The sequence below is a fragment of the Macaca thibetana genome, chromosome 6 (assembly GCF_024542745.1).
Source record: "Macaca thibetana thibetana isolate TM-01 chromosome 6, ASM2454274v1, whole genome shotgun sequence".
In the NCBI taxonomy this organism is placed as follows: Eukaryota; Metazoa; Chordata; class Mammalia; order Primates; family Cercopithecidae; genus Macaca; species Macaca thibetana.
This window is the reverse complement of record NC_065583.1, coordinates 160,525,530-160,551,369: the sequence shown is the minus strand read 5'-3', so window position 1 is coordinate 160,551,369 and position 25,840 is coordinate 160,525,530. Positions and strand designations below refer to the sequence as shown.

The 25,840-nt window shown below is 41.7% G+C and overlaps 1 protein-coding gene across 1 annotated transcript in view; it reads left to right on the top strand.

Moving 5' to 3' along the window:
* Positions 1–21,798, top strand: part of FBXL7 (F-box and leucine rich repeat protein 7) — a 436,126-nt gene extending 414,328 nt beyond the window's left edge. The window contains exons 3-4 of the mRNA XM_050794701.1: positions 10,175–10,786; positions 18,441–21,798. Coding sequence (XP_050650658.1) covers positions 10,175–10,786; positions 18,441–19,177 — 1,349 coding nt within the window. The 3' untranslated portion in view covers positions 19,178–21,798. The remainder of the gene's footprint in view (positions 1–10,174; positions 10,787–18,440) is intronic.
* The last annotated feature ends 4,042 nt before the right edge of the window (positions 21,799–25,840 follow it).

The window sequence follows — 25,840 nt, the reverse complement described above, 5'->3', positions numbered from 1 at the left end:
GCGACAGAGCGAGACTCCGTCTCAAAAAAAAAAAAAAAAAAAAAAAAAAAAAAAAAGAATAAATAGTATAGGCCAGACGCAGTGGCTCATGCCTGTAATCCCAGCACTTTGGGAGGCTGGCGTGGGAGATCACTGGAGGTCAGGAGTTCGAAGCCAGCCTGGCCAACATGGTGAAACCCCATCTCTACAAAAAATTCAAAACTTAGCTGGGTGTGGTGGCACGGGCCTATAATCCCAGCTACTCAGAAGGCTGAGGCAGGAGAATCGCTAGAACCTGGGAGGCAGAAGTTGCAATAAGCGGAGATCGCGCCACTGCACTCCAACCTGGGTGACAGGGTGAGACTCCGTCTCAGAAGAAAAAGAGAAAAGAATAAGGTCCCTCTGCCATTTAAGGAAAAAGAGGGTACTAAGAAGTTGTTTGATAAAACCATAAAGAGTCTGATGAATTATAATCTAGGACTCACACAGTTTCTGAGGCCACCTGATCTTTATTCGGACCGAAATTTCTTAAGATACTTTCTAGATACTCAAATTGGAAGCAAAAATCAAACTGTATCATAGATTTCAAAAGTATATTCTGTACATTTCATTGATATATTTATGGATTTTAGAACAATGTGGCTTACACGTTTCCTTAGCTGTATGAATATTCCCTTCTAGAAGAGCTAAAGGAAAAACAAAACTCATGCTCAGTTCCGATCAGACTCAGAAACTGGGCAACACTGGAAAACCGCGGTTTGTGCCTCAGTAAAGAGCTGGACAGTGGACTGGCCCGTGTGACTGATAATAGATGACTTCCACCATCCTCGCCAAGTTCCCACACATCACTCACCACAATGCTACCCTTATCAGACTGGTCCATGTGACCAACAGAGCAGGTCTTTTGTCCTTGGACAGGAGTCTCCACCATCATCTGATCCTGGGGGTACCAACTTCTGTACAATAGTCTCAACAAGAACCCTTGAGCCCTAAAGCTAACTCCCTCCAGGTGAAATGCAAGATTAACGTCTGCATACATTTCTACTTTATCACAACTAATGCCTTCAGTAGGTTCTAGGTTGTATAGATGATCTGAACCACATGAAAAGAAAATATTTTTAAGTGAAACAAGAAGAAAAATGATCTCTCAGATTGTGTTCTTTTCTCACTAGCTAGGTTTTATTGATCTATTTTTTTAAGCTTGAGTTTAAGCTAAGAAAAGAAACCTTGCTTTTTATGGTAAGAGTTCTTGAGAAAAAAGACAACTTATAATAGAAAGCATCTTGCACAAAAGTTTTGGTAATCAGAGGGGAGAGATGAAGAGTAGCTTTGTAAGTTTTGACTTTGAAAGACCAGTGTAATGTAAATATGACTTCCTAGAGTGTAAACAGCAGTGGTTTGAAAATAAAAATTTGTACAAAACAGGCAGCTATCTAGTTAAAAGAAAATGTGTCTAATAAGCATGTGTGTCTGAGATGTCTTGAATATTTTGATACTATACTGTAATTACTAACGATATAAAATTTCCAAGACTTTTGAAACCATGAGAAAGTTTTTAGGATTTTTTTTCCCAAGAAAAAGACAACTATATTCTTTTGGTACTCTTTACACATTTAAAGTAATTTAAGAATAAAAAACATACTGTTCCCACACAAATTATATACTTGAAAGTATTTTAAATTATTAATGGAACCACAAGTTCTTAATCTTTAAAGAATCCTCTGTCTCTTAGTTTAGCCAACAGATGATTATATCAACATTAAAAAGCACAGTTATATATATATATATTTGAGTTAAGGATCATCATTGTGTCAAACAAAGATTACATTTATATTGAGAAAATCCAAAAGTTCACTAAAAATATTGTTTAATTCAAACGTTATATTTATTGTCTTCATCTTGGACTTCTGAAAACTGACTTTTTCTCAGACTTGCACAAACTTTTCTGTTCTTTACCATGCTGGGTTTTGCATGATTTGGAGGCATTCTCAACATAGAGCCCTTTTTCTCTCACCCTGAAGGACTCAAGAAAGAAATTAGATATCTAAGAACAGTGGCGTGCAGGTACTTTAATGGGACTATGGTGCAGAAAGGAGGTGGGGTAAAAATATTTGCTTTAGGCCGAGGGTGGTGGCTCACGCCTGTAGTCCCAGGACTTTGGGAGGCTGAGTTGGGCAGATCACGAGGTCAGGAGTTCCAGACCGGCCTGACCAACATGGTGAAATCCCGTCTCTACTAAAAATACAAAAATTAGCCGGGCATGCTGGCAGGTGCCTGTAATCCCAGCTACTCGGGAGGCTGAGGCAGGAGAATGGCTTGAACCCAGGAGGCAGAGGTTGCAGTGAGCCGAGATCGTGCTACTGCACTCCAGCCTAGATGACAGAGCGAGACTCCATCTCAAAAAAAGAAAAAATTGCTTTATAATCTAGTTAAATGCCATAACTCCTCCCTTTCTAGACCCAACTGGGCACTTGGGCAGCAGTTACAATGTGTATTAAATGATCCAATAAATGAATGGTCTCTTTTGCCTATAAATCTGTAATGCAAAAGTATGCAGCAGTGCAGTTTACTGAATTTTAATGCCAAATGTCTATCGCTGTATATTCCTTACCATCTACTCTGTATATCTTCCTGCAGGCATCAATGTGGGTCTGTTTTTTTTGTTTGTTTGTTTTTTGTTTTGAGACAGAGTCTCACTCTGCCACCCAGGCTGGGGTGCAGTGGCTCAATCTTGGCTCACTTTAACCTCCACCTCCTGGGTTCAAGCAATTCTTCTGCCTCAGCCACCCAAGTAGCTGGGATTACAGGCACCTGCCACCATGCCGGCTGATTTCTGTATTTTTAGTAGTGATGGGGTTTCACCATGTTGGCCAGGCTGGTCTCAAACTTATGACCTCAGGTGATCCTCCCACCTCGGCCTCCCAAAGTGCTGGGATTACAGGCATGAGCCACTGTGCTCAGCCTCTTTGGTTCTTTTTGTGTCTTTTGGTTGTATTCAGCTTTCTGATGTCATTGAGTGACAGTTAAATCACAAAGTACACTAGATATCATTAGGAGACTGTCCATAAAATATACATCCTATTGCAAAAGTATGCAGTCATTTCTCCCTTAAATTCCCCCATTGTACTTTCATGACACTTTTAGTGTGCTCATCTGTCTTTCCTCAAGAGGAAATTTTATAATTTTAATAAAATTTTACAATTTTACAATTGCTACCTTTTTCAAGTCTTATATATGAAATTAGCTGGGAACGGTGGCTCACGCCTGTAATCTCAGCAATTTGGGAGGCCGAGGCAGGCAGACGACTTGAAGTCAGGAGTTTGAGACCAGCCTGGCCAAAATGCTGAAACCCTGTCTCTACTAAAAATACAAAGATTAGCCAGGCGTGGAGGTGTGTGCCTATAGTCCCAGCTACTCAGGAGACTGAGGCAGGTGAGTCACTTCAACCGGGGAGGTGGAGGTTGCAGTGAGCTAAGATGGCACCATTGCAGTCCGGCCTGAGTGACAGAGCAAGACTCCATCTCAAATAAATAAATAAATAAATAAATAAAAGAAATTAATCAGCAGTATCCCTTTTACTTTGCAGATTTTATAATTTTTCCCTTTTCAGATTTGTCTGTCCATATCTCCATTCATCCATCCACCCATCCATGCTAATACACAGTAACTCATTGAGTTCACCTTTAACAGATTTCATTACCAATTCATGCAGTTATTCCCAGGGAAAAAGTTTGCTCAAAGACTGCCTGCTGGAAGATAAGGGGCTAATATCTAAGATTTATAAAGAACTCATGCAACTCAATAGCAAGAAAACATATAATCCAATTTTTAAAATGAGCAAAAGACTTAAATAGAAATTTTTCTAAAGATGTCATGAAAATGGCCAACAAGTACATGAAAAGGTGCTCAATATCGCTAATCATCAGGGAAATGCTAATTAAAACTACTGTGAAATATCACATCGCACCTGTTAGGATAGCTATTATCAAAAAGACGAGATAATAAGTGTGACGGAGGGTGTAAAGAAAAGAAAATCCTTGAAATCTAGATTGTTGCGGCCATTATGGAAAACAGTATGGAGCTTTCTAAATAAATTGAAAGTAGAATACCATATGACCCAGCAATCCCTCTTTTGGGCACATGCCCAAAAGAGATGAAATCACCAGCTTGTAAATATATGTGCATTCTCATGTTCATTACAGCACTGTTCACAACAGCCACGATACTGAAACAACCTAGGGTTCATCAATAGATGAATGGGTAAAGAAACTATTTTATATTTATGAAATATTATATTTAATATATAATATATATACATATCATATATGTTATATATATGAAATACTATTCAGCCATTAAAAAGGAGGAGATCCTGCCATTTTCCACAATATGGAGGGATCCAGAGGTCTTGGTGGATTTTAAAAAGCCACCTGCTCTATGTATGGTCTGGAAGTTTTTTATGTGTTATGGAAATGTACTGCTCTCTTAAAAATTGGGACCTTTTTTTCCTGATATTTCAGGGAATATTTTATCTTCAAGTGAAATGATCAAGAGCTTTTTATGTATACTGCTTTGCATTGTTTCTTGCCAAGGATGCTGTGGGTGATATCTGCTCCTCGGTGATAAGGATACCACCTCGGAGAACAGAAGCTGCAGGGAAGGAAGGCGTTTAGAGGAACTATGCTACAGTTTCATCATGATCCTCATTTTCAGTTACCAAAAGGTCTTCTCAGAATTTAAGGGCACTCGAAGCAGGCAGCAATTAATTTAATTCCAGATAGAAGCTTTTGGCCATGTATATTTCATTTGGCACTTTTTGCAAATCTCACTTTCCCTGTTCAGAGTAATTCCTGGCAGTGTTGTAGTGTTCTTCCAAATACCACTCATGCATCTCACCAGCTTGCCTAAGGGAAAAGTAAAGGAAGATGTAGTCTAAACAGCTAATTTTCATATAAATTTACATAAAAATATAAAATATATTAAAATGAACAATAATATCCCCTTAGTGTTACTGCTAAACTGTATTTGAGCCCAATGCATATCTCCTTACTACTAAGATAAATGACAGTTTTGCCCCAAGGCATCAGATAGGTAGAAATTCACTTGGAATAGATATTCAGGCATGAAAGTGTTCGTACCTACAAAATATCCTAAATCCATAATCTAAGTTCAAATATAGTCAGCTTTCTCTCTGCGTCTGTTTGTATTGCAGCATCATAAGACCAGGAGGTGGGTTACAGCATTCTTCTACCTCTGTCATCTTAATATTTGTCTCTGATGTTCTCCTCTCTGACTGTGTGTGCTGGTACGCCTGCATCAGGGTCCCTGTTTCTACTCTCAAAAGAATTAGCAGCTATTGCCAATGTCCATTTAGATGCCAGTCTTCTGAAAGAAACATAGGAGAAAAGAATTGTATACAAAGAGTACACTTGGTCTTTCTACATTCTCTTCTGTAAACGAAATATACTACTTGGGAGGTAGAATAGTCCTTGTTTTGAATTTGAAGCCATGCTTTATTTTCCTGCTATAGAGACATATTCTGGTACTCTTTATAATAATATCTCGTGACAGTAAATAGCTCCTGATACCAAAGGGTAAAACACATTGTATGACAAGCTGTGCATAGTTTATCCATAATAAAATTTATTTTCAAATGTAAATACATATGTGTATATTTTTAAATTTGGAAATACATTTAATGTGTCTGTGGAAAATATCAAGAAAAGATATTTTGTGACAGCTTCTAGGTATACATCTCTGTAGTTTTTATTTGTCATTCTTTAAAATCTGTTTAATTATCAGGTGCTATTTATTTAATTGAGACAAATTGTATCATCTTTTCAAAAGTTCTCTGAGGTTGTTGGCCTGCTGTAGGAATAGCAGGAAGGAATCAGAGACTCTTGGTGTGTCTTCTGGTAAAAGAGGCATCCAGCTTTCCTAAGTGCTTGGAGTATGAAAGAGTGGTGGGTTTTAGAAATCCACTTCACCCTCTCCCCTCTGCCCCCACGCACAGGGTAAGTATCTTTCATTCCTCAGGGGCCCACCTCTAGGCAGGTAGTGTCTTCTTCAAGATGAATAAAACCTAGGCAGGCAGGAGAGGGAGTTCAGCGCCCTCACAGCTGCTAAAATGTGAGAGCTGAGAGCCTAGGATTGTCTTTCCCTCCTGGCCCGAAATAAGTTGTTCACCTGCCTCCGAGAAACACTGGCTTCCGCAATAATTCTCTGAGTACCCATAATAATGAAGGTGGGTACCATGGTAACTTGGCTGGCAGTTTTGAAGTCCAAAATTGTTTTATACTTGAGATTTTCCTTAAAGATTTGCTATTCATTCTAGATGATTACCAAAGGGAAGTACGATTTCTTATGAATAATTTAAAATGCAGCATGTATACCACCTGGAATAGAAAAATACATGCCAAGCTAGAATTATTTTTTAACATATACTTCCATTCAATTCAAGATGTTTGTTGTGCACCTACTATATATCATAAACAATGACAGGTGCTGCCAGGACAGAAACAAGGAAAGGATGTAATCCTTGTCTCAAAGGAGTTTTTAGTGTCATAGAAGGTATGTCCATCATCTGTTGCCACAGTAATACTGTGTAAAAAAATCACCCCCAAACTCAGTGGTTTAAAAACATTGTTTATGCATCTGTGGTTCATCTGGGTATTGGCTGAACCAAGCTGGCCTTGGTTGAGCTTGTCTGTAAGGTACAGATTGGAAGAAGTTCTGTCTACTTCACGGGTCTCTCATTATTATTATTATTATTTTACAGTTTCACTGTGCAGTGATGTGATTTCAGCTCACTGCAACCTCCAACCTCTGCCTCCTGGGTTCAAGCAAAAATTCATGTGCCTCACCCTGCTGAGTAGCTGGGATCATAGAGGTGTGCCACCACACCTGACTAATTTTTGTATTTTTAGTAGAGACAGGTTTTTGCCATTCTGGCCAGGCGGGTCTCAAACTCTTGGCCTCAAGTGATCCACCCGCCTCAGCCTCCCAAAGTACTGGGATTATAGGCATGAGCCACTACGCCTACAAGGGGCTAGTGAGGCATGTTCTCCTCATTGTGATGGTAGAAGATTGAGAGGTCAAGCCCAACTGCACAAATGGCTTTCCTCTAACATTTTCTGCCAAAGGAAGTCACATGGACAAGCCCTATGTCACTAGAATAAGGAAATATACTCTTTCTGAGGTGAACTGCAAAGTATATGGCAAAGGATATGGGGACACAGGGAGGGATGCAAAATTAGGAAAATATATAGCAGATGCGCAAATGTCTTGAATAGAAATGCTAATATGTTAAAAATAATACAATCAACCATTAGGAAAAGATAAATTCACAAATGTCTGTATAACAAATGGTGGGGGCTTCACAAGGGAAGGGATCCTATCTCAAAGACAGGAAGAAAACTTCTTAAAGGAGATGACACTTGCAGCCACTCAAGAAAGGTGTTTGTATTTCAAGAGGCTAACATGGGAGGTTGGGGCAGCACATGATTCAAAGATGCTCCATGAGCAGAGTGTGGACACACATAAGCCATTCTCAGTGTTAGGTTATAAAGAAGTAACTGAACAGAAAAACTGCAGCAATAGAAAAAGGAAATGTGTAAGAAAACTACAAGCAGGGGGAGACTTCAGGTCTCAGAAATTTTTGTCTTGTGTGTTATTGCTGGAAGTTCTTTGAGTAGATAGTATGAGTGTTAATTTCCAGGGTATGAAATATGCAAAAGCATGTTAGCATAGAGCTTTTGTTTCAATCTTGAGAACTATAATTAGAGCTGGAAATGACTTAGAAATTGTTTAGCTCAGCTCAGTTAGTTTATAGATGAGGAAATATGTATTTTGAAGATAAATTCTCTATGTGTGGATATGTATGTATATCTCTATAGATACATACCGATACAGATAGGTCCTGATTTTACTATGGCGTAAGTGTAATTTTCAGACTTTATGATGGTACAAAAGGGATACACATTCAGTAAAAACTGTACTTCGAGTACCCATGCAACCATCCTGTTTTTCACCTCAGTACAGTATTCAGTAAGTCACATGAGATATTCAGCACTTCATTATAAAACAGGCTTTGTGTTAAATGACTTTGTTACTGTAGGCTATTGTAAGCCTTCGGAGCACATTTGAGGGAGGCTAGGATAAGCAATGACGTTTGGCAGATGAGATGTTTTAAATGCATTTTCAACCTGGGATGTTTTAAATTTATGATGGGCTTATGGCCCAAAAACCCCATGGTAAGTTGAGGAGCATCTTCATGTGTGTGGGTATATGTATGTGTGTAAAATATATAAAATATATAAATATATTAACAGAGAAAATACATTTCCTCCTAAATAAAACCATAGATGTGGTATTATTACCATATATATCCAATGTGTATATATGTATTATATCCAATGTATATTGTATATAATATCCAATGTGTATTAAGTATATATTTATATAATATATATTATTATCAATGTACATTATGTAGATATAAAATTTATATTATATTGAATCTAATAATACATATATACATTGGATATATATGTAATAATACCATGTATGTGGTTATATATAATATACATTGTATTATTATCACATATATCCAATGTGTATATGTATTATTATATCCAATGTATATTGTATATAATATCTAATGTGTATTATTAGGTATATTATTTATATTATATATTATATAATATCAATGTGTATTATATAGATATAAAATTTATATTATATTGAATCTAATAATATGTACATTGGATATATATGGTAATAATACCATGTATATGGTTATATATATAATATACATTGGATATTATATATATCCAATATCTATAATATACAATTGTATTTAGAGAGAAAGACTAAATTCTTCTTCTGTGTATATTGAGGAAAAGAGAGGGGAAATGAGTCTACTTCTTGAAGTGATATTCTAAAGAATTCTTAATTCCTCACAAATTTTAAAACTTCTGTGTCCTTATCAGCGATCTTTCTAGTTCCAAGGAATAGAATATGGCTCATACTATTCAAATGCATAGGGGAGGTTGTTAATAAGAAGAAAAAATAAATATGTTTCCAGTTACCCAGGACTGGAAATGCCCTGTGTAATGCCTGATCTAGCAGAGGCTTTTCATTGGCTCCCCTAGTCTGGGGCACTGTTATCAACAGAAAGGGAAACAGATACTGGGAGAAGTGCGCCAGGGCAGCAGGTGTCCTCTGTGCCGACTCACTAGTCTTCCTGTCTTCTGAAATTCACTCCCCTCATTTGTAAATGCAACATAATCACCCATTTAACCAAAATATAATTAGGAAGGTAAACCAGTTTGTGTATCTAATATATGAGGTTTCTCCAGAGTAGAAACAATGAAACTTTGAAGTTGTTTCCTTTCCATAATGCCAGTTTGTGTAGACTGGAAGTTGTCAAACTATGATCTGATGGGATTTGTTCCCTGGTCTGGACAGGGACTGGTCCAGCTGGTCTGCTTTTATAAATTAGGTTTTATTAAAACAGCCACTCTCCTTTGTTTACACATTGTTCGTGGTAGCTTTTGCACAACAATGGCAGGGCTTGTCGTTGCAAGGGGGACAGAGCCCATGGCCTGCAAAGCCTCAGTATTTAATACCTGACCCTGTTAATTGCAGTCTGCCCACTCCTGGTGTAGACCACGGGGAATTGGCGCTTTCTAGAATGGGCGACTCGTGCATGTGCTTGGTCCTCTGGGATGGCATTTACAGGAGTCGGCCCAGGGAGGACATCTGTGGAATGAGAATGTTGCCCCCATGCATGTTTTCTCTAAGAAAGAAACCGGTGCTGGCCGGGCGCGGTGGCTCACGCCTGTAATATCAACCTTTTAGTAGGCCAAGGTGGGCGGATGACCTGAGGTCAGGAGTTTCAGACCAACCTGGCCAACGTGGTGAAACCCCGTCTCTACTAAAAATAGAAAGGAAAAAAAGCCGGGTGTGGTAGCGCATGCCTGTAATTCTAGCTACTGGGTAGGCTGAGTCAGGAGAATCGCTTGAACCCAGGAGGCAGAGATTGCCGTGAGCCGAGATCACGCCACTGCACTAAAGCCTGGGCGAAAGATCTTTAAAAACAAGAAAAAGAAAAAAGAAACCGGTGCTTTTGCTGCCTCCCTGGGGCCCTGCTGAGGCCGTCATCCTTAACCCTTTGTTCTCTGTCCTTTGCCAGACTCCGACCTGAGCATGCGCACACTGAGCACGCCCAGCCCAGCCCTGATATGTCCACCGAATCTGCCAGGATTTCAGAATGGAAGGGGCTCGTCCACCTCCTCGTCCTCCATCACTGGGGAGACGGTGGCCATGGTCCACTCCCCGCCCCCGACCCGCCTCACACACCCGCTCATTCGGCTCGCCTCCAGACCCCAGAAGGAGCAGGCCAGCATAGACCGGCTCCCGGACCACTCCATGGTGCAGATCTTCTCCTTCCTGCCCACCAACCAGCTGTGCCGCTGCGCGCGCGTGTGCCGCCGCTGGTACAACCTCGCCTGGGACCCGCGGCTCTGGAGGACTATCCGCCTGACGGGCGAGACCATCAACGTGGACCGCGCCCTCAAGGTGCTGACCCGCAGACTCTGCCAGGACACCCCCAACGTGTGTCTCATGCTGGAAACCGTTACTGTCAGTGGCTGCAGGCGGCTCACAGACCGAGGGCTGTACACCATCGCCCAGTGCTGCCCCGAACTGAGGCGACTGGAAGTCTCAGGCTGTTACAATATCTCCAACGAGGCCGTCTTTGACGTGGTGTCCCTCTGCCCCAATCTGGAGCACCTGGATGTGTCAGGTAAATGGACACTGACCTACCAGCTATGGGCCCTCCTGGTGCACCATCCTACAGTGCCACCACCGGAAGGTCCTCTTCTTGCAAGCCATCAGAGATGAGGGAGGGAGGTGGTAGGGAGGCTGGCTTTTGCAGAGAAACTGTCTCTATGGAATCATGACTCTACAGGCCACAAGTTCCCCTTTCATCAAATAATGTCCACTTCTTAGGGGAGTTCTTAGGGGAATTCTAGCACATTTTGCCTGGGAGTTGAGTTTAGTATGACTTTTAAATGTCTTTACTCTTCATAACTCTGACAGTTACTTCAGAGCAACCATAAATAATGCAAACAGGGTATCTAATTGTGGAGAAATAGGAAACAAAAGGCTAACTCAAGCACAGTTAGCTTAGAAACTACTCTTGTGCCCGCTTACTGTTGGTCCCTGGAGCCTGGAATCTTTGTCCAAGCTGTAAACATGACCTCATGTGTTTTCATACCATGGGCCGGACGGTGCACACTGTGGGTGGTAAAACACTCAGCTGTGGGCTGTGCTCACAATCACTTGCCATTTTGTAGTGTCTCCTTAGATTTCACCAGCATTCTCCTTACCTCTGGGTTAATCCTGCATCTTTTCTCAAGCAAATTCTCAATTACATAGTGCAAGGGCAAAGTCCATTGAATTAAATCTTTAGTCCTTTTAAAAATTGAAGGAAGTCGGGCGCAGAGGCCCACGCCTGTAATCCCAGCACTTTGGGAGGCTGAGGCGTGAGGATTACTTGAAACTGGGAGTCAGAGACCAGCCTGAGCAACAAAGCGAGACCCCTCTCTCCACAAAAACCGGAAACATTAGCCGGGCACAGTGGTATGAGACTGTGGTCCCAGCTATTCTGCTCAGAGACTGAGGCAGGAGGATTGCTTGAGCCCAGGAGTTTGAGGCTGCAGTGAACTATGATCATACCACTGCACTCCAGCCTGGAGGATAGAGTGAGACCCTGTCTCTGGAAAAAAAAAAAAATCGAAGGAAATCCCAGCATGGCTGCTTTGCTTGGAAACCTCTCTCAGGCAGGAAGAATTAAAGCCCAGACTCACACTTAGGCGCCAGACGTGATCTGGCTGGACTAACAGCCCTTCCTTATCTCATTTGCTGCCTAGTCAAAAAATGGACATTCGAGAGGCTGAAATATGTAAGATGCATCAGGGACTTAAAAAAAAAAAAACCAACAGCAGGACCAGCAACCTCAGGGAGTTTGGGGGAGGGGTCAAGAAGTAAAAACCACTATGATGGGTGAATAAACAGAATCTGGGATTTACAAGCATCTGAGGCCAGTGATGCCCTCCAACAAAATCCGAGCTAAAGCCGGCTCTCAGCTTGCTCTCTCTTTCAAAAGCCAACATCTGAAAATATTTCAGATGACAGCCCATTACTTTTTGCAGATTGTTTTCCGTGCTAGAGAGCAACTCGCTGCTCCTCTACTTCAACTGGCTCCAAGACAAAACCATAGCAGCCATATGTTCCGTTAGTCATGAGTAGCCAGTGGCATCAAGAAGCAGGAAACCATGAGGTTTTCTTACATTTTTCCTCCAAGGAATTCTGGAAAGAGAAAATGTTGTGATGTGGTGGAAACAAGTTTCAAAACTTTGTGATTTAGGAAAATTCACAGCTTTTTCTAGATGTGTTTCCTCTTCATTTAAAAAAAAATGACAAAGGACTGGGTTCTTTAACATCTAAGAATTGGAGCATTTTATAACCATTTCATTTTATTTTCTTTTCTTAGATTAGAAAATGATTCATTTTTGGAATCTCTATCTTTGTTAAAGGTGCTTCCCATGCACTCTTAATACAGGCTGCAAGTGATTGTACCCTCTTTTGGAGGGTCCTTTTGAAGTTCAGAAATGCAGAAACCACTTTTGCTATTTGGGATGGAAATTCTTGCATTTCTAGCCTGTGTGATCCTGCCTGGCCCCTTGACTAACCATTATTAAGCCTTGATATCTGTCCTGTATGTTAACCTGCTTACTTTGAAAGTTCAAATATATTTGTGTCGCCTCCCCTCATGTCTCTCAATGACAATAGTGATCTGTATACACAGAGATAAAAATGAGGGGAATCTGCAGCTCACCAACTTAAGAACACAGAATCCCACATATGGGAGAAAGTTTCAGGTAGATGGTCTTGAAAGACTCAACAGGCCATGAGGATGGATTTGTCATCAGCACCTACTAAGGGTGGCCTCCTGTTCTGGGGGCATCTGGAAATTGTTATGTTGATGCAGAGAGGCCAGAGAGCTACCACAGTTGATTTCATTATGCCTGGTTCTCTTTAGTTTTACAGCTGGGCTCTGATAGTGGCCACGTTCTCAGTGGCAGTAAACTTGACTTTGGAAGACTCATCACTGATCTAGAGCTTAATTCTCCCAAAGGAGATGAGACTGCCTATCCCATCCCTAGCATGCAGAAAATGGTCATCTGGGAAGCTATCTTTAAAGTCACTGAAAATGACTACAACTGTATTGTTTTGTCATTATCACATATTACCTTTTATTAATAGTAGCATTAAACATCAATGCACTATATTGATGAATATATTGCAATAACGAGAGGAATTGATAATAAAGAACGTATTTGTGAAAGCTGTATGAAATCTGGAATTAACTGAAGAAGCCCCATAGGTTTGTTCAACCAATTTTCAAAATATAAAATGTCGTAAGTGTTAAAAATAATATTGCTTCAGAAAGAACCTTTCTAACTGGAGACCTGGAATCATCCTTGTTTCTCCTCCTAATCCTACCCAACCAGTAGAATCCTGTTCGGGTGACTCTATTTCCCCAGTACCTTGAGTCCATCTCTGTCTGCCTGCCTGGATGCAGGCTTCCCCAACCATTCCTTCTTATACCCATCTCCATTGCCTCCAGAGGAATTGTTTCAAACTACAAGTCTAACCATTCGCTGTCCTGCATGAAACCTCCAATAATTGCTCCCTATGACCTACAGGAAAAATTCAAGTTCCTCCACAGAGCACGTAACAGCCTTCATAAGATGCTCTTCTTAAGTGCAAATTTCATCTCTTTCCTGCATACACTCAATGATCCCTTCTGTAGAACCATCTTATCTGCATGTCCCCAAACACATCCTGTCTCTACATACAGTGATGTGTGCATGCCTGTCTGGCTTGTGTGCCTCTTCCTTCCCTGCCTACTGCCCCTCCCTTGAGAACTCTCTGAACAGACTTTTCATTGCTTAACCTCCAGTCAGGTATCCCCTGAATGTAGCCTTCCCTGCCTCGCCCCCAGTGAGCTAAGGGTTTTTTTTCTGGGTGTCTGCCTTTTGGGTACAGAAAGCTAGAGCATTGATGGACTTGCAATTCTCAACTCATGATGAGCTTTGAGCTTTATAAGGGCAGAAATATGTCATATTTCATTTTTGCACTTTTATGACATTGTAATTAAGTGAACAGAGTCGTCTCAAAGTTTTAAATGGTCATTTTGGCCTCTAAAATGTTTAAAGTTCCCTTTGGTTAATACTGTAATCATGCATTTAGGAAGCTGTAGTGCAACAGTTAAAAATTCCTCATCAGTAAAAATGAGGTGGTTGGGAGGATTAAGTGAGTTAAGACTTGTTAAGTTCTCAAACACATGCTCTGATGAGAACCATGTAGTAGGCACTCAGTAAATCACAGCTGTCATTGTCATTGTTGTATTGTCCTTGTTATTAACGTGCCTGGAAGTCAGGAGTTGTTGTTCATTGATTTAACCATCTTACACCCCAGAAGAGGTAGAGATATCACCCTAATAATGAGCGGAAGTGGTAATAAAGAGCATATTTGTGAAAGCTAAATGAAATCTGGGATTAATTGAAGAAACCGCACAGATTTGTTCAACCTATGTTATCTATTCCCTATTGAATAATATTTATATACCTTACCCTAGATGTCAAAGCAGGCCCCTGATCTCATCCCAAGAGATGATTCTTGCCTTGGTTTTGATTAAATCCTTTCAGACACCCTAAGTTTCACCTCATGGATACCCTAACCCCCCATGGACTTGCCCCTTGCTTTCTTTTCTCTGGAATTTGTCTATTATATTACTACCTGGACCCCATATCTATTAATGTATATACAAATTGTTTTTCACTCCACATCTATGCATCCAAATTATTTCTCTTTCAAGGACCCCTTTGGAAATCATGCTGTGGTGGCTTCTAAGTTTCCAAAGACCCCTGGGTGCCCAGTGTCTGAATGTTCACTTCATTTTCTACTGTATATCTCTTGTGTAATTTATCAACTCTATGATACGTCATAGTCATTTCTTACCTCCCTTTCTAAATTGAAGTCTTGGAATGAGGAGTCAAGAAACTTATCTGTAGTCTGGTTGTACAAGTCATATAATCTCACTGAGCCTGCGATGCTTCATCTTTAAAAAATGATGTTTATTTTGGATGATTTCTAAGGTTCTCTCCATGTCTATAATGTTTGAATGTGTGAACTAATCATAAATAATACCTGCTGAGCCATGAACCAATTTGGGCAAAATTTAAAATCTAAAATTATTGATCTAAAATAATACAAGCCTATAAAATAGTCTCTTTACCAAAACTGAACTGAACAAGTATTTCATTAAATTTGGAATTCAGTTTCAAAAGCAAAGTATACATTTTCCTGGACCAAATATATTATCTTCCCTGGAGTGTAGCAGATTTTGCTAATCTTGTTTTTAAAGAAAGGAAACTAGAACCAAAAGTTTAGGAGCGAAGGTTATCATATGATCTTGAAAAACAAAGTGGCTTTACGGGTGTCACAGATGGCCAATCACTACTATAGACAAACAAATTCAGTGCAAGCAGGATTACAGTCAGCCCCAAGAAAGAAACTCCAAACAAAGGGAAATTGCAAAGCTAAAAGGGACCTTTTGCAAAACCACAAAGCCCACTGGAACAGTGTGACCTGCCTCTGACAAGCTGTTTTTCTTCTCCATTTTTGGAGTGTGTGCTTCACTCCTTCCTGAAATTCTTTGACTTGGTAGCACGTGGCTTTTGAACCTCATTATTCCCGGGACCTGAGTGCCTAAGAGTTTCCTGGGCAGCCTACCAGGAGGTCGGAGGAAGGTCCTCGTTAGCACTATTATGAGGCTGCTGGGAAGCCTTGGATATTGCGTGAAACAGCCAAGGTGCAGAAGTGTCGGAAATGAGGCACCTAGCTGTAGAACTGCCCAAGAGATTTGAGAAGAGCAGAGAGAAAATGAAAAATATATATACAGCCTCAGTAGTCGAATGAAATACATAAAAATATACATTTATTTATAAAATATTAGGTTGGTACAAAAGTAATCGCAGTTTTTGTCTTTTATTTATTTATTTATTTTGAGATCAAGTCTTGCTCTGTCACCAAGGCTGGAGTGCAGTGGTGCGATCTTGGTTTCTGCAACCTCCGCCTCTCAAGTTCAAGCAATTCTCATGCCTCAGCCTCCTGAGTAGCTGGGATTATAGGCACGCACCACCAGGCCCATCTAATTTTTGTGTTTTCAGTAGAGACAGGGTTTTGCCATGTGGCCCAGGCTGGTCTTGAACTCCTGGGATCAAGCAATCCACCCGCCTGGGCCTCCCAGAGTGCTGGGATTACAGGCATTAGCCAACACACCCAGTCGGTTTTTGCCATTTTAATTGCAAAAATCGCAGTTACTTTTACACTAACCTAATATTTATAGACTGTGGCTATTAGTTATATTAATATACTATAAATATACTGTACATGTTTTTATAAAGTAATGTATAGAGAACTTAAATATACCATGAAATGAGTGTTTCATTTATTATATATAAATATATAAATTATAACATATAGTATGTACATATATAACTTATGCACACATATTTTTTAGGAGATTAGAAACGATGTTTAGAGAGGCATCTAAAGATACCTTCCTGAGCATTAATATTGTTCTAACAATCAGGTAAGAAAATGTTTATAAAAGCCCTTTGTGAACTTCGTGTTTCAATACAAATAAGACACATTATCATTAACTATAAAACAGACAACTGTTTTTCAATGTAGGTATACTTCAGCCAAGGTCAAAGTCCTGAAGACACTTAAATGTTGGAAGCTGGATGATCTCATCTGATCCTCTTATGGAAGACTCTTTTCCCTCTATAAACCACTCATTCATTCAGCAGATACTTAGCACCAGCTATGAACCAGGAATGAAAGAGACAGCAGTGAACAGCCCCAAGTCCCTTTTCTCAAAACTTACATTCCAAAGTGAGAAGACAGCAAATAAATAAGTGAATAAATAAATATATAATGCCACCCTGGGTTAAAGACTCCTGAAAATAAAGGGAAGGGAAGCAGGGGATGCTAGTTTATACAAGCATGGTTGGGGACAAATTTTTCAATACACTGAGATTGGCTCTGAGACCTAGGGAAGTGGGGAGGGCTAAGGGAAGCCATTTCTAGTGTTCAGAGGCTGGAGAGCATTTGCGGTGTCCGGGAAATGGCAAGCAGGCCAGTGGGGCTGGAAGAATGAGGTAAAAGATGCCATCAGAGAGCCCCGGGATGCAGATCCTTGGGAGCCCTGTTAGACTCTGGATTTTACACTTGGAGTGAACGGGCGCCATCCCGAGGCTTTGCACCGGGGCAAGCTTCGAGTTCCATTTTCCAAGACGCCTCTAGCAGATAGGGGTGTGGGGAATTGACTGTAGGAGCTAAGGGCAGGGGAGGAAGTCTGGTTCAAGGACACTTGGAGTGAACGGGCGCCATCCCGAGGCTTTGCACAGGGGCAAGCTTCCAGTTCCGTTTTCCAAGACGCCTCTGGCAGACAGGGGTGTGGGGAATTGACTGTAGGAGCTAAGGGCAGGGAAGGGAGTCTGGTTCAAGGGCTACAGCAACAATCCAGATAACACAGTTGTTCTTCCTCAGCTAAAGAGGGTTGAATTGACTCGGAAGGTCTGTTCAGTTGACAGAAGGTCACCTTGCTAGACTAATATATTCACTTCCCATAGCGTTTTCGGAGCACATGCATATCTGTTCTCTCGTTGCATCCTCATTATATCTGAAATGTCGGCTCACCACCTATTCATTCCCATTGCATAAAGGACAGTTCTGAGAAGCAGCAACGTTAAGCCTCCTGCCTGAACCAGGTGTGACTCCCAACCCAGTGCTCTTTCTGCTAAACCAAGGTACATGCCCGAGCTTTGTCTTTGATACCTCACTTTGGACCAGGGAGCTTCCAAACCACGGCAGTGCAAGAACTCACTTTTACTGAGCTCCTGGAACTTTCCAGGGCCAAGGCAAGATATTTACACACATCCTCTCATTTCTCCATCCCAGCTGCCTCCCAGGGAATGTGATCCTCCCTATTTTAAGACAAAGGAAATACTCAGAAGGATTGATTTGCTAAATATCAGGCAAGTAGGGACAGATGACAGATCAGGAATTGGAAAATTGGAACCGTGGTTTTTCTGATCCAATTCCCTTAAGCCCAGATAATAGAAATAATGTAGTTAAATAATCAGATAAATATGGGGAACCCATTCTTGCTTTTCTTCTCTCAGGGACCAAGACAGGAAGGGGTAACGTCAGCCTCGGATCCAGACTTGGGCGAGGGTCAGGAATTCCCCAGGGAATCCCCGGGCGTGGCTCCCCTGCTCGCAGGTTGCTCTGAGCCTGTGTTCTGTCTCTTTGTGCAGGGTGCTCCAAAGTGACCTGCATCAGCTTGACCCGGGAGGCCTCCATTAAACTGTCCCCCTTACATGGCAAACAGATATCCATCCGCTACCTGGACATGACGGACTGCTTCGTGCTGGAGGACGAAGGCCTGCACACCATCGCGGCACACTGCACGCAGCTCACCCACCTCTACCTGCGCCGCTGCGTCCGCCTGACCGACGAGGGACTGCGCTACCTGGTGATCTACTGCGCCTCTATCAAGGAGCTGAGCGTCAGCGACTGCCGCTTCGTCAGCGACTTCGGCCTGCGGGAGATCGCCAAACTGGAGTCCCGCCTGCGGTACCTGAGCATCGCGCACTGCGGCCGGGTCACAGACGTGGGCATCCGCTACGTGGCCAAGTACTGCAGCAAGCTGCGCTACCTCAACGCGAGGGGCTGCGAGGGCATCACGGACCACGGCGTGGAGTACCTCGCCAAGAACTGCACCAAACTCAAGTCCCTGGATATCGGCAAATGCCCTTTGGTATCCGACACGGGCCTGGAGTGCCTGGCCCTGAACTGCTTCAACCTCAAGCGGCTCAGCCTCAAGTCCTGCGAGAGCATCACCGGCCAGGGCTTGCAGATCGTGGCCGCCAACTGCTTTGACCTCCAGACGCTGAATGTCCAGGACTGCGAGGTCTCCGTGGAGGCCTTGCGCTTTGTCAAACGCCACTGCAAGCGCTGTGTCATCGAGCACACCAACCCGGCTTTCTTCTGAAGGGACAGAGTTCATCCGGCGTTGTATTCACACAAACCTGAACAAAGCAAATGTTTTTTAAAAGCAGCTTATGTAAGCACCGACACCGACTCATAACAGCTCTTTCTTCCAGGAAGGTTATTAGGAATCTGGCCTTTTATTTTTCCTCATTTCTCATGGGCAACAGAGGCCAAAGAAACGAAGCAAGGCAAACAGCGAACAGGCATTTTGGTCAGGTCATTTGTAGGAAGTTTCTCTTCTCACGAAAGATGTACTTCAGCAGGCTGATCGCAGTTCCTTGAGCAAGGCGCTTACTCTCCGCCGCTCAGGCCCCCGAGGCCGCCTTGTCCCTCACACACAGGCCACACCCCCACAGTTCCACACCCCCCTCTAAGGCCACACCCTCCCTCCCTAGAGCAGCAGCCAGGACCCATCATCAGAATCACAGTGCTCTCCAGACCTCCTTTCTAAACTGCTTCATTGACCTAAGTCACCCTCTTCAATCCCACAACCATGGGCATTCTGGTCAACTCAATATCATAGCACTTTGCATACGCAAAATACTTTTCAGGTCTTTTTAAAAAATTCATTACAGCAAATAGCTGGGGAAAGACATGCAGTCTTCTCCCAGCTCTGCCAATGACTGTGACCTTGGCCAAAGCAATTCACTGCTCTGGGCTGCAGCTTCCAGCACCGAGTCAGAGGCCACACAGCCCAAAGATTAGCTTCATGTCCATTATAGCATTGAGGGAACAGAGACACCCATACACAGAACCACCTTGGCATAGAAGCACGTAGGCATCTTCCTCTTCCAGGAGAATTGATTCTGTGGATGGGCATGATTTCAGGAGATTGTGCAGGGCCAGCATCAGTGCACAAAGGGTCCTGTATGTCCTTTGGCTGCAAATCACCCACTTCCCTGTGTGTTTCAGTGGTATAATTTCCTCTCCCACCTCTTCACATCCTCTTTTGCCAGGCTGGATGGTGTCGTTTCTGTACACAAATACTTTCTGCATTCCCCCCTCCACAGCATCCTAGCCAGGCACCAGCACGCCTAATCACAGCAAAGCCCAGATCCCCCCTCAGTTGCTTTTACTCAGCGTTTTCAAATAGGAGTAAAGGCCCTCGCAATTTCTAATTAACAAGCAAGGCCCAAGGGAACACATATCTTCAAAAGTTTTTCTAATCCCTCGCCTTGCACACCTGGCATGCTTCAGGCACATCTGTCCTACAGCTGGCAGAGACAGATGCCTCGGTTCTTTGTCATTCAGATTGCATTTGGCCTCTTCTCATCTATTTATTTCTTTATACATCCAGACTTCATCACATGAAGCCTGTTGGGGTTAAGTTTGTAAGTGTTTAATTGTGCAACTTGCCACCCTGTGTGCCTCCTCCGTGGCTGTCTGCGTGTTTTCCATCAAAGAATGCAAAGCAGACTTCCAGGTGTTTAAATTCTGTTCACTCAAAAATGCCAGATGAATGGAAGAGGGAACACACTGAGATGACTTAGACTCTGGTCCACCAACCAGACCCTTGGAATGGAATATTAAAATCATTACAAGGCATGAATTTTAAATGGATGAAATTTCAAATTATCTTATTTGGATAGAAGTCTATATTCTAGCCTCGTTTGCCTGAAGTCAGATAGCCAGAAGAAATTTCATTGCTCGTTTTCACGAAATTCACTTGTCTTTTGTTAATTAACACAGGGCCTTTCCCAAATTATTCTCTAGCCAAGCCCCGCCTTCATTACTGTTGAAATCCCTCATTTATTTCCTTCTCAAAGTGCCCGTTATCCAAACGCAGAACCTTTGCATCTCCAAGCCAGTTATGCTGAATTTGTCAAACTTAGACACCCTTGACAACTGCACTCCTACTGTAGGCTCCTGTGCGTACTGGCGTCTTCTGTGGGGGATGGAGAGGTTAGTGTGATGAGGTGGCGTCTGCCCAGGAGGTTTCTTTCATACATCATGGCCTCCCATCCAATTAACATCATCAACTTACATGTGTAATTAAGGCTCTGTGCCATGGGGGAAATGAGTCATTTAGCTAGGCCAGGATCTAGTGACAGCCACAGAGTTTAGAACCATGAAAGAAGTTGAAGGTAGCATTCTTCAGCTCTGTGACTTGTGACCCTATTTGAAGTTTCAGGATTTGGGTGTCACAAAGGATTGTCCCTAATCCTTGGCCCTGGGGTTTTCCGAGTGAGCTAGTTTAATACTCCGAGAATGAGCTGGCAGATCCAGGTAATGAACCCCTGACCACATCGCCTAAACTGTCTTCCAAGCATGAGACAAAGTTGACTGTTCACACTGATTGCCCAACACATACCGTCTTGCCAGTTTCTCCTTTTCTCCCAGTCTCCTCTTCATCCATTCTGTTCTCCCTTGGGGTGGGAATCTATGGTGGAGGTTACTGGGGAAACAGCTCAGCAGATTTTTAGAGACCAAACCAGAGGCCTCACTGGGAAATTTATCTGTTTTAAAACATTGCTTCCTTCCTGGCTCTGCTAAATTGAATGCTCATTGTTTTTTTGTTTTTTTGTTTTTTTTGTTTTTAAATTCTAATGTTCAAATCACTGCGTGCTGTATGAATCTAGAAAGCCTTAAATTACTACCACCAAGAAATAAAGCAATATGTTCTTAATCAGCCTCGGCTTCATTTTTAATAACCTTGCCAGAGGAGAGTGCTGTTTGGTTGGGGGGTACTCAAAAGTATGCAGAAAACTTTCTTTGAAGGACAGAGCAAGCCAGGTCATTGCCACTGTTGCCTGCTTGAAGATACATTGATGGTTTTCTCATCTCCTTTGGACCAATGATTTTGGCTTAAAATTGGCAGGTAAGTGAAAAAACATTACTTTCACAGTATAGTTCGGGTCTTCAATTCCTTAACCCAACCCCTGTGAGACTCTGTCTCCAACAAATACAAAATTTATCTATGGTGGATTTTGTAATACCTACCTCAGCCACTGGGACATCACCCTTAACCAGTCATATTAATATTTCTTCAGCAATAGATCTGAATAGTCACATGACATGAGATTATTATAGACTATAAATAGCCTTGCATCAGTTGAGATCCGGTTTTGTCAGGAAACTTATTTATACCATAAATAACAAAAAAAACTTCTATTTTGTTCAGAGCTGGGATTTCAGAATTATGAATAGCTAAGGACATGAATAGATTTACCTTGGCACTGGTTACAAACATTGGAGGAAACTTCAAAATTATGCTGACCATTCCTTGTTATAATTTTTTAAGTGTCTTAGAGTACTATTAGATCGGTGCAAAAGTAATTATTTTTGCCATTACTTTTAACAGCAAAATTGCAATTGCTTTTGCACCATCCTAACAGAACCTGAAAGGAGAAGATGGAAACCTGATCTATGTCAGTTAGAAAAAGTGAAATGCCAAATCCCTTCTTCCCCACCCAAACCTTTCCACCTGAGAAATCAATATGGCAAAAAGCAAGTACTGATAGATGAATGGAAAACTTCATTCTTAGCAAGTAAAAAGGTGTTAAGAGATACTAATTTTAACTGTATTTGTCTTTGACCTTCTCATCCTGTGTTAGCTGCTTAAACAACTCTCACATAAACCAGTAGGACCCTTAAATACCTTGCAACATTAATTTGAGGATGCCCCATGCCATTCTTGTCAAGATCCTGGAATAAGTCTAGAAGTAACTAAAATGCATTCACCCTTGAGGTTCATGACTTCTTAAATTGACATTTGTTCAGACTTCATTAGAAAAAGTTTTCAGGAAGCTTGATATCTAGAGCATACAAAATGAAAAGAAAGGATTGAGTATTTTCAAGGGAAAAGTAATATAATAAAAGTGCTTATTGTATCTAAATTATCAGAAGGAAGTCACCAAAAGTAGTGCATTTGTTCAATAGCTGGCAATCATGATTAGAGAGAAGCTAATTGGAAGAAATGCTGAATAGACAGTGGAATAGGGAGAAAGAATATTGAAAGACTAGGTAAATGTTGCAGTGAGAAGGTTCACGCTGAAAATCTGTAACACAAAATTAGTTTTTATCTTGCTTTTCTGCTTTTTGGTCTTTACACCAGAAGCCGTCCTTCTGCAGCAGGGAGGGGTGTGGGGGTAGGAGGAGTGCCCGTCATCATTTGTCCACAGTCGATGTCCATGCTATCACCAAGACTTGCCTAAACACAGCTCCACTTTGCGAAAGAGCAACTCGGGCAAGTCTCATTCAGATGACCACCAGGTGGGCAAAAGACATTTACCCAAAATAAGAAATACTCTCATAGACACTTGGACTGGGGGCACCACATCCAGGAATCACCCAGGATATGATTGTTCCTCCTTTTTGCTTTGAGAGCATCATTATCTCCTAAAGTCACAGGTCCATCTTGTAGGATCCTTTTTACCCTCTCAAGTTAGTAGATCAGTTTGCATTTTAAACCACACAGGATGCAAAAACATCTCCATTTGGGAGCAGGACAAGGCACCATCCCTGCGTGTCAACAGAACAGTTGTGGCATCTCCTGCAGAGCTGTCCCAGGAAGTGCCTGCATCTCAGATGCTGATCACATAGACTACTCAGGAAGGCAGCCTTCGAGCTCTAGATTATTACTCAAGTATAAGCAATCAGCATCATCCAGGTGTCACAGGAAAGCCTTGAAGGGTCATTTTTAAAAATTCTTGACCTAAATATTTCCAAACCAGTCATTTCTGTGTTGCGGAATGTTTGTCTTTGCAGCCCTTCAACCACTGTATTTTACTCTGATGAGATCAGTATATCCAAATTTTATCCTGCCCCATGTGATGATCAACATATGATTGTGACTAGAAGTGGCAACATTCTTCACATACAAAGGATGCCCAAGAAGTACCAATTATGTTTTTAAAAACCTTTAACAGGCCAGGTGCAGTGGCTCACGCCTGTAATCCCAGCACTTTGGGAGGCTGAGGCAGGCAGATCACGAGTTCAAGAGATTGAGACCATCCTGGCCAATGTTGTGAAACCTCGTCTCTACTAAAAATACAAAAAATCACCTGGGCGTGGTGGCATGCACCTGTAGTCCCAGCTGCTTGGGAGGCTGAGGCAGGAGAATCACTTGAACTCGAGAGGCAGAGGTTGCAGTGAGCCGAGTTCGCGCCACTGCACTCCAGCCTGGCAAAAGAGCGAGACTCCATCCAAAAAAAAAAAAAAAAACCTTTAACAATGATTTATTGACCATTTACTCTATGCCAAGTTTTATGACAAGTTCTGAGTGAACAAATACAATATCCTTACCCCAAAGAAACTCTAATCAAATAAGAGTAATGTTATATAGTAAGGTAGGATGGAAGAGTGGAATATAAAAAAGAATATGACAGCATTCATTCATTCATCCAACAAGTATTTATTATTAATAACTTAAGAGATGGCAGATATTGTTTCATCACTGGGAGTTCTACCCTGATGGAACTTACTAAAGAAATAATGTCCAGCACATTATTGGGAGAGAAGAACAAGGCTTAGGCTCACCTCTTAGAGAAGACCCTTGAGCAGGGTTATATAAACTCAGACAAGGTGGGCTTGGAGGAATGATGCTCTTTAACATCCAAAACAGTACATGGAGCCCACTCAGGGAAAAAAAATATTTAATAAGGTTAGTGAAATAATGTATCTCTACTGTTTAATATTATCAAAACATTAACTATACTAACTATAGGTTAACATGGTCATTGCTTTAGGTTGGTCATGTGGAAACATGGCAAGTTCTTTTGTTCTAGTGTCTTCACAGATTTTTTTTTTTTTTTTTTTTTTTTTTTTTTTTTTTTTTGCGACAGGGTCTCACTCTGTTGTCCAGGCTAGAGGGCAGTGGCACAATCACAGCTCACACAGCCTCTACCTCCTAGGCTCAACTAATCCTCCTGCCTCAGCCTCTTGAGTAGCTAGGACCACCAACACTTGCCACCACACCAGGTTAATTTTCTTTTTTTTTTTTTTTTTTTTTTTTTTTTTTTGGTAGCGTCAGAGTCTCCTCATGTTACCCAGGCTAGTCTCAAACTGCTGGGCTCAAGCCATCTCCCCATCTTGACTTCCCAAAGTGCTGATTTAAAGTGTGAGGCACCCTGCCCAGCATTCCCAAAGATTAATCCCTGTGTGTACATACATGCATAGACACGTACCGTGTACACGTGTGTGTGTACATGAACCGGCAGTCATGACTCTGCAGAATCTTGCTCAAAGAGAAATGTATAGGAACTCCCTCCCTCAATAATCTTGGGGTTTTCCAGCCCACATGGGTACTCTTTGACGTCACTCTAATTGCTACACACCTGTAACGGGAATGATCAGAATAACTGAGATTTCTGAATTTACCATGTTCCTTTACTAAAAACTAGACTATGTCAAGAATTTTCAAAATACACTGTGGCTCAAGTCAGATTAATTAAATAGCCTCTAAAAATTGCCAAGAAATGAATTTTACTTGCCAACTCACTGAGGAAAAGTTCTTTGAAACCTCAAATTCCATCAGGGTTATGAATGTGAAAGTATCTGTCCACAGCAATAATAAACTAAACAGTAACAGCCATTAGGAAGTGAGAGAGAAAGAGAGAGGAAGGCTTTTAAATCCCATTCTCTACAGTCAAAGCTGACAGTCCTTGTGACTTTTCAGGGCCCCAAGAGTCTCCCAGAATCTGAGTAAGCTCATTAAGCCCATTTC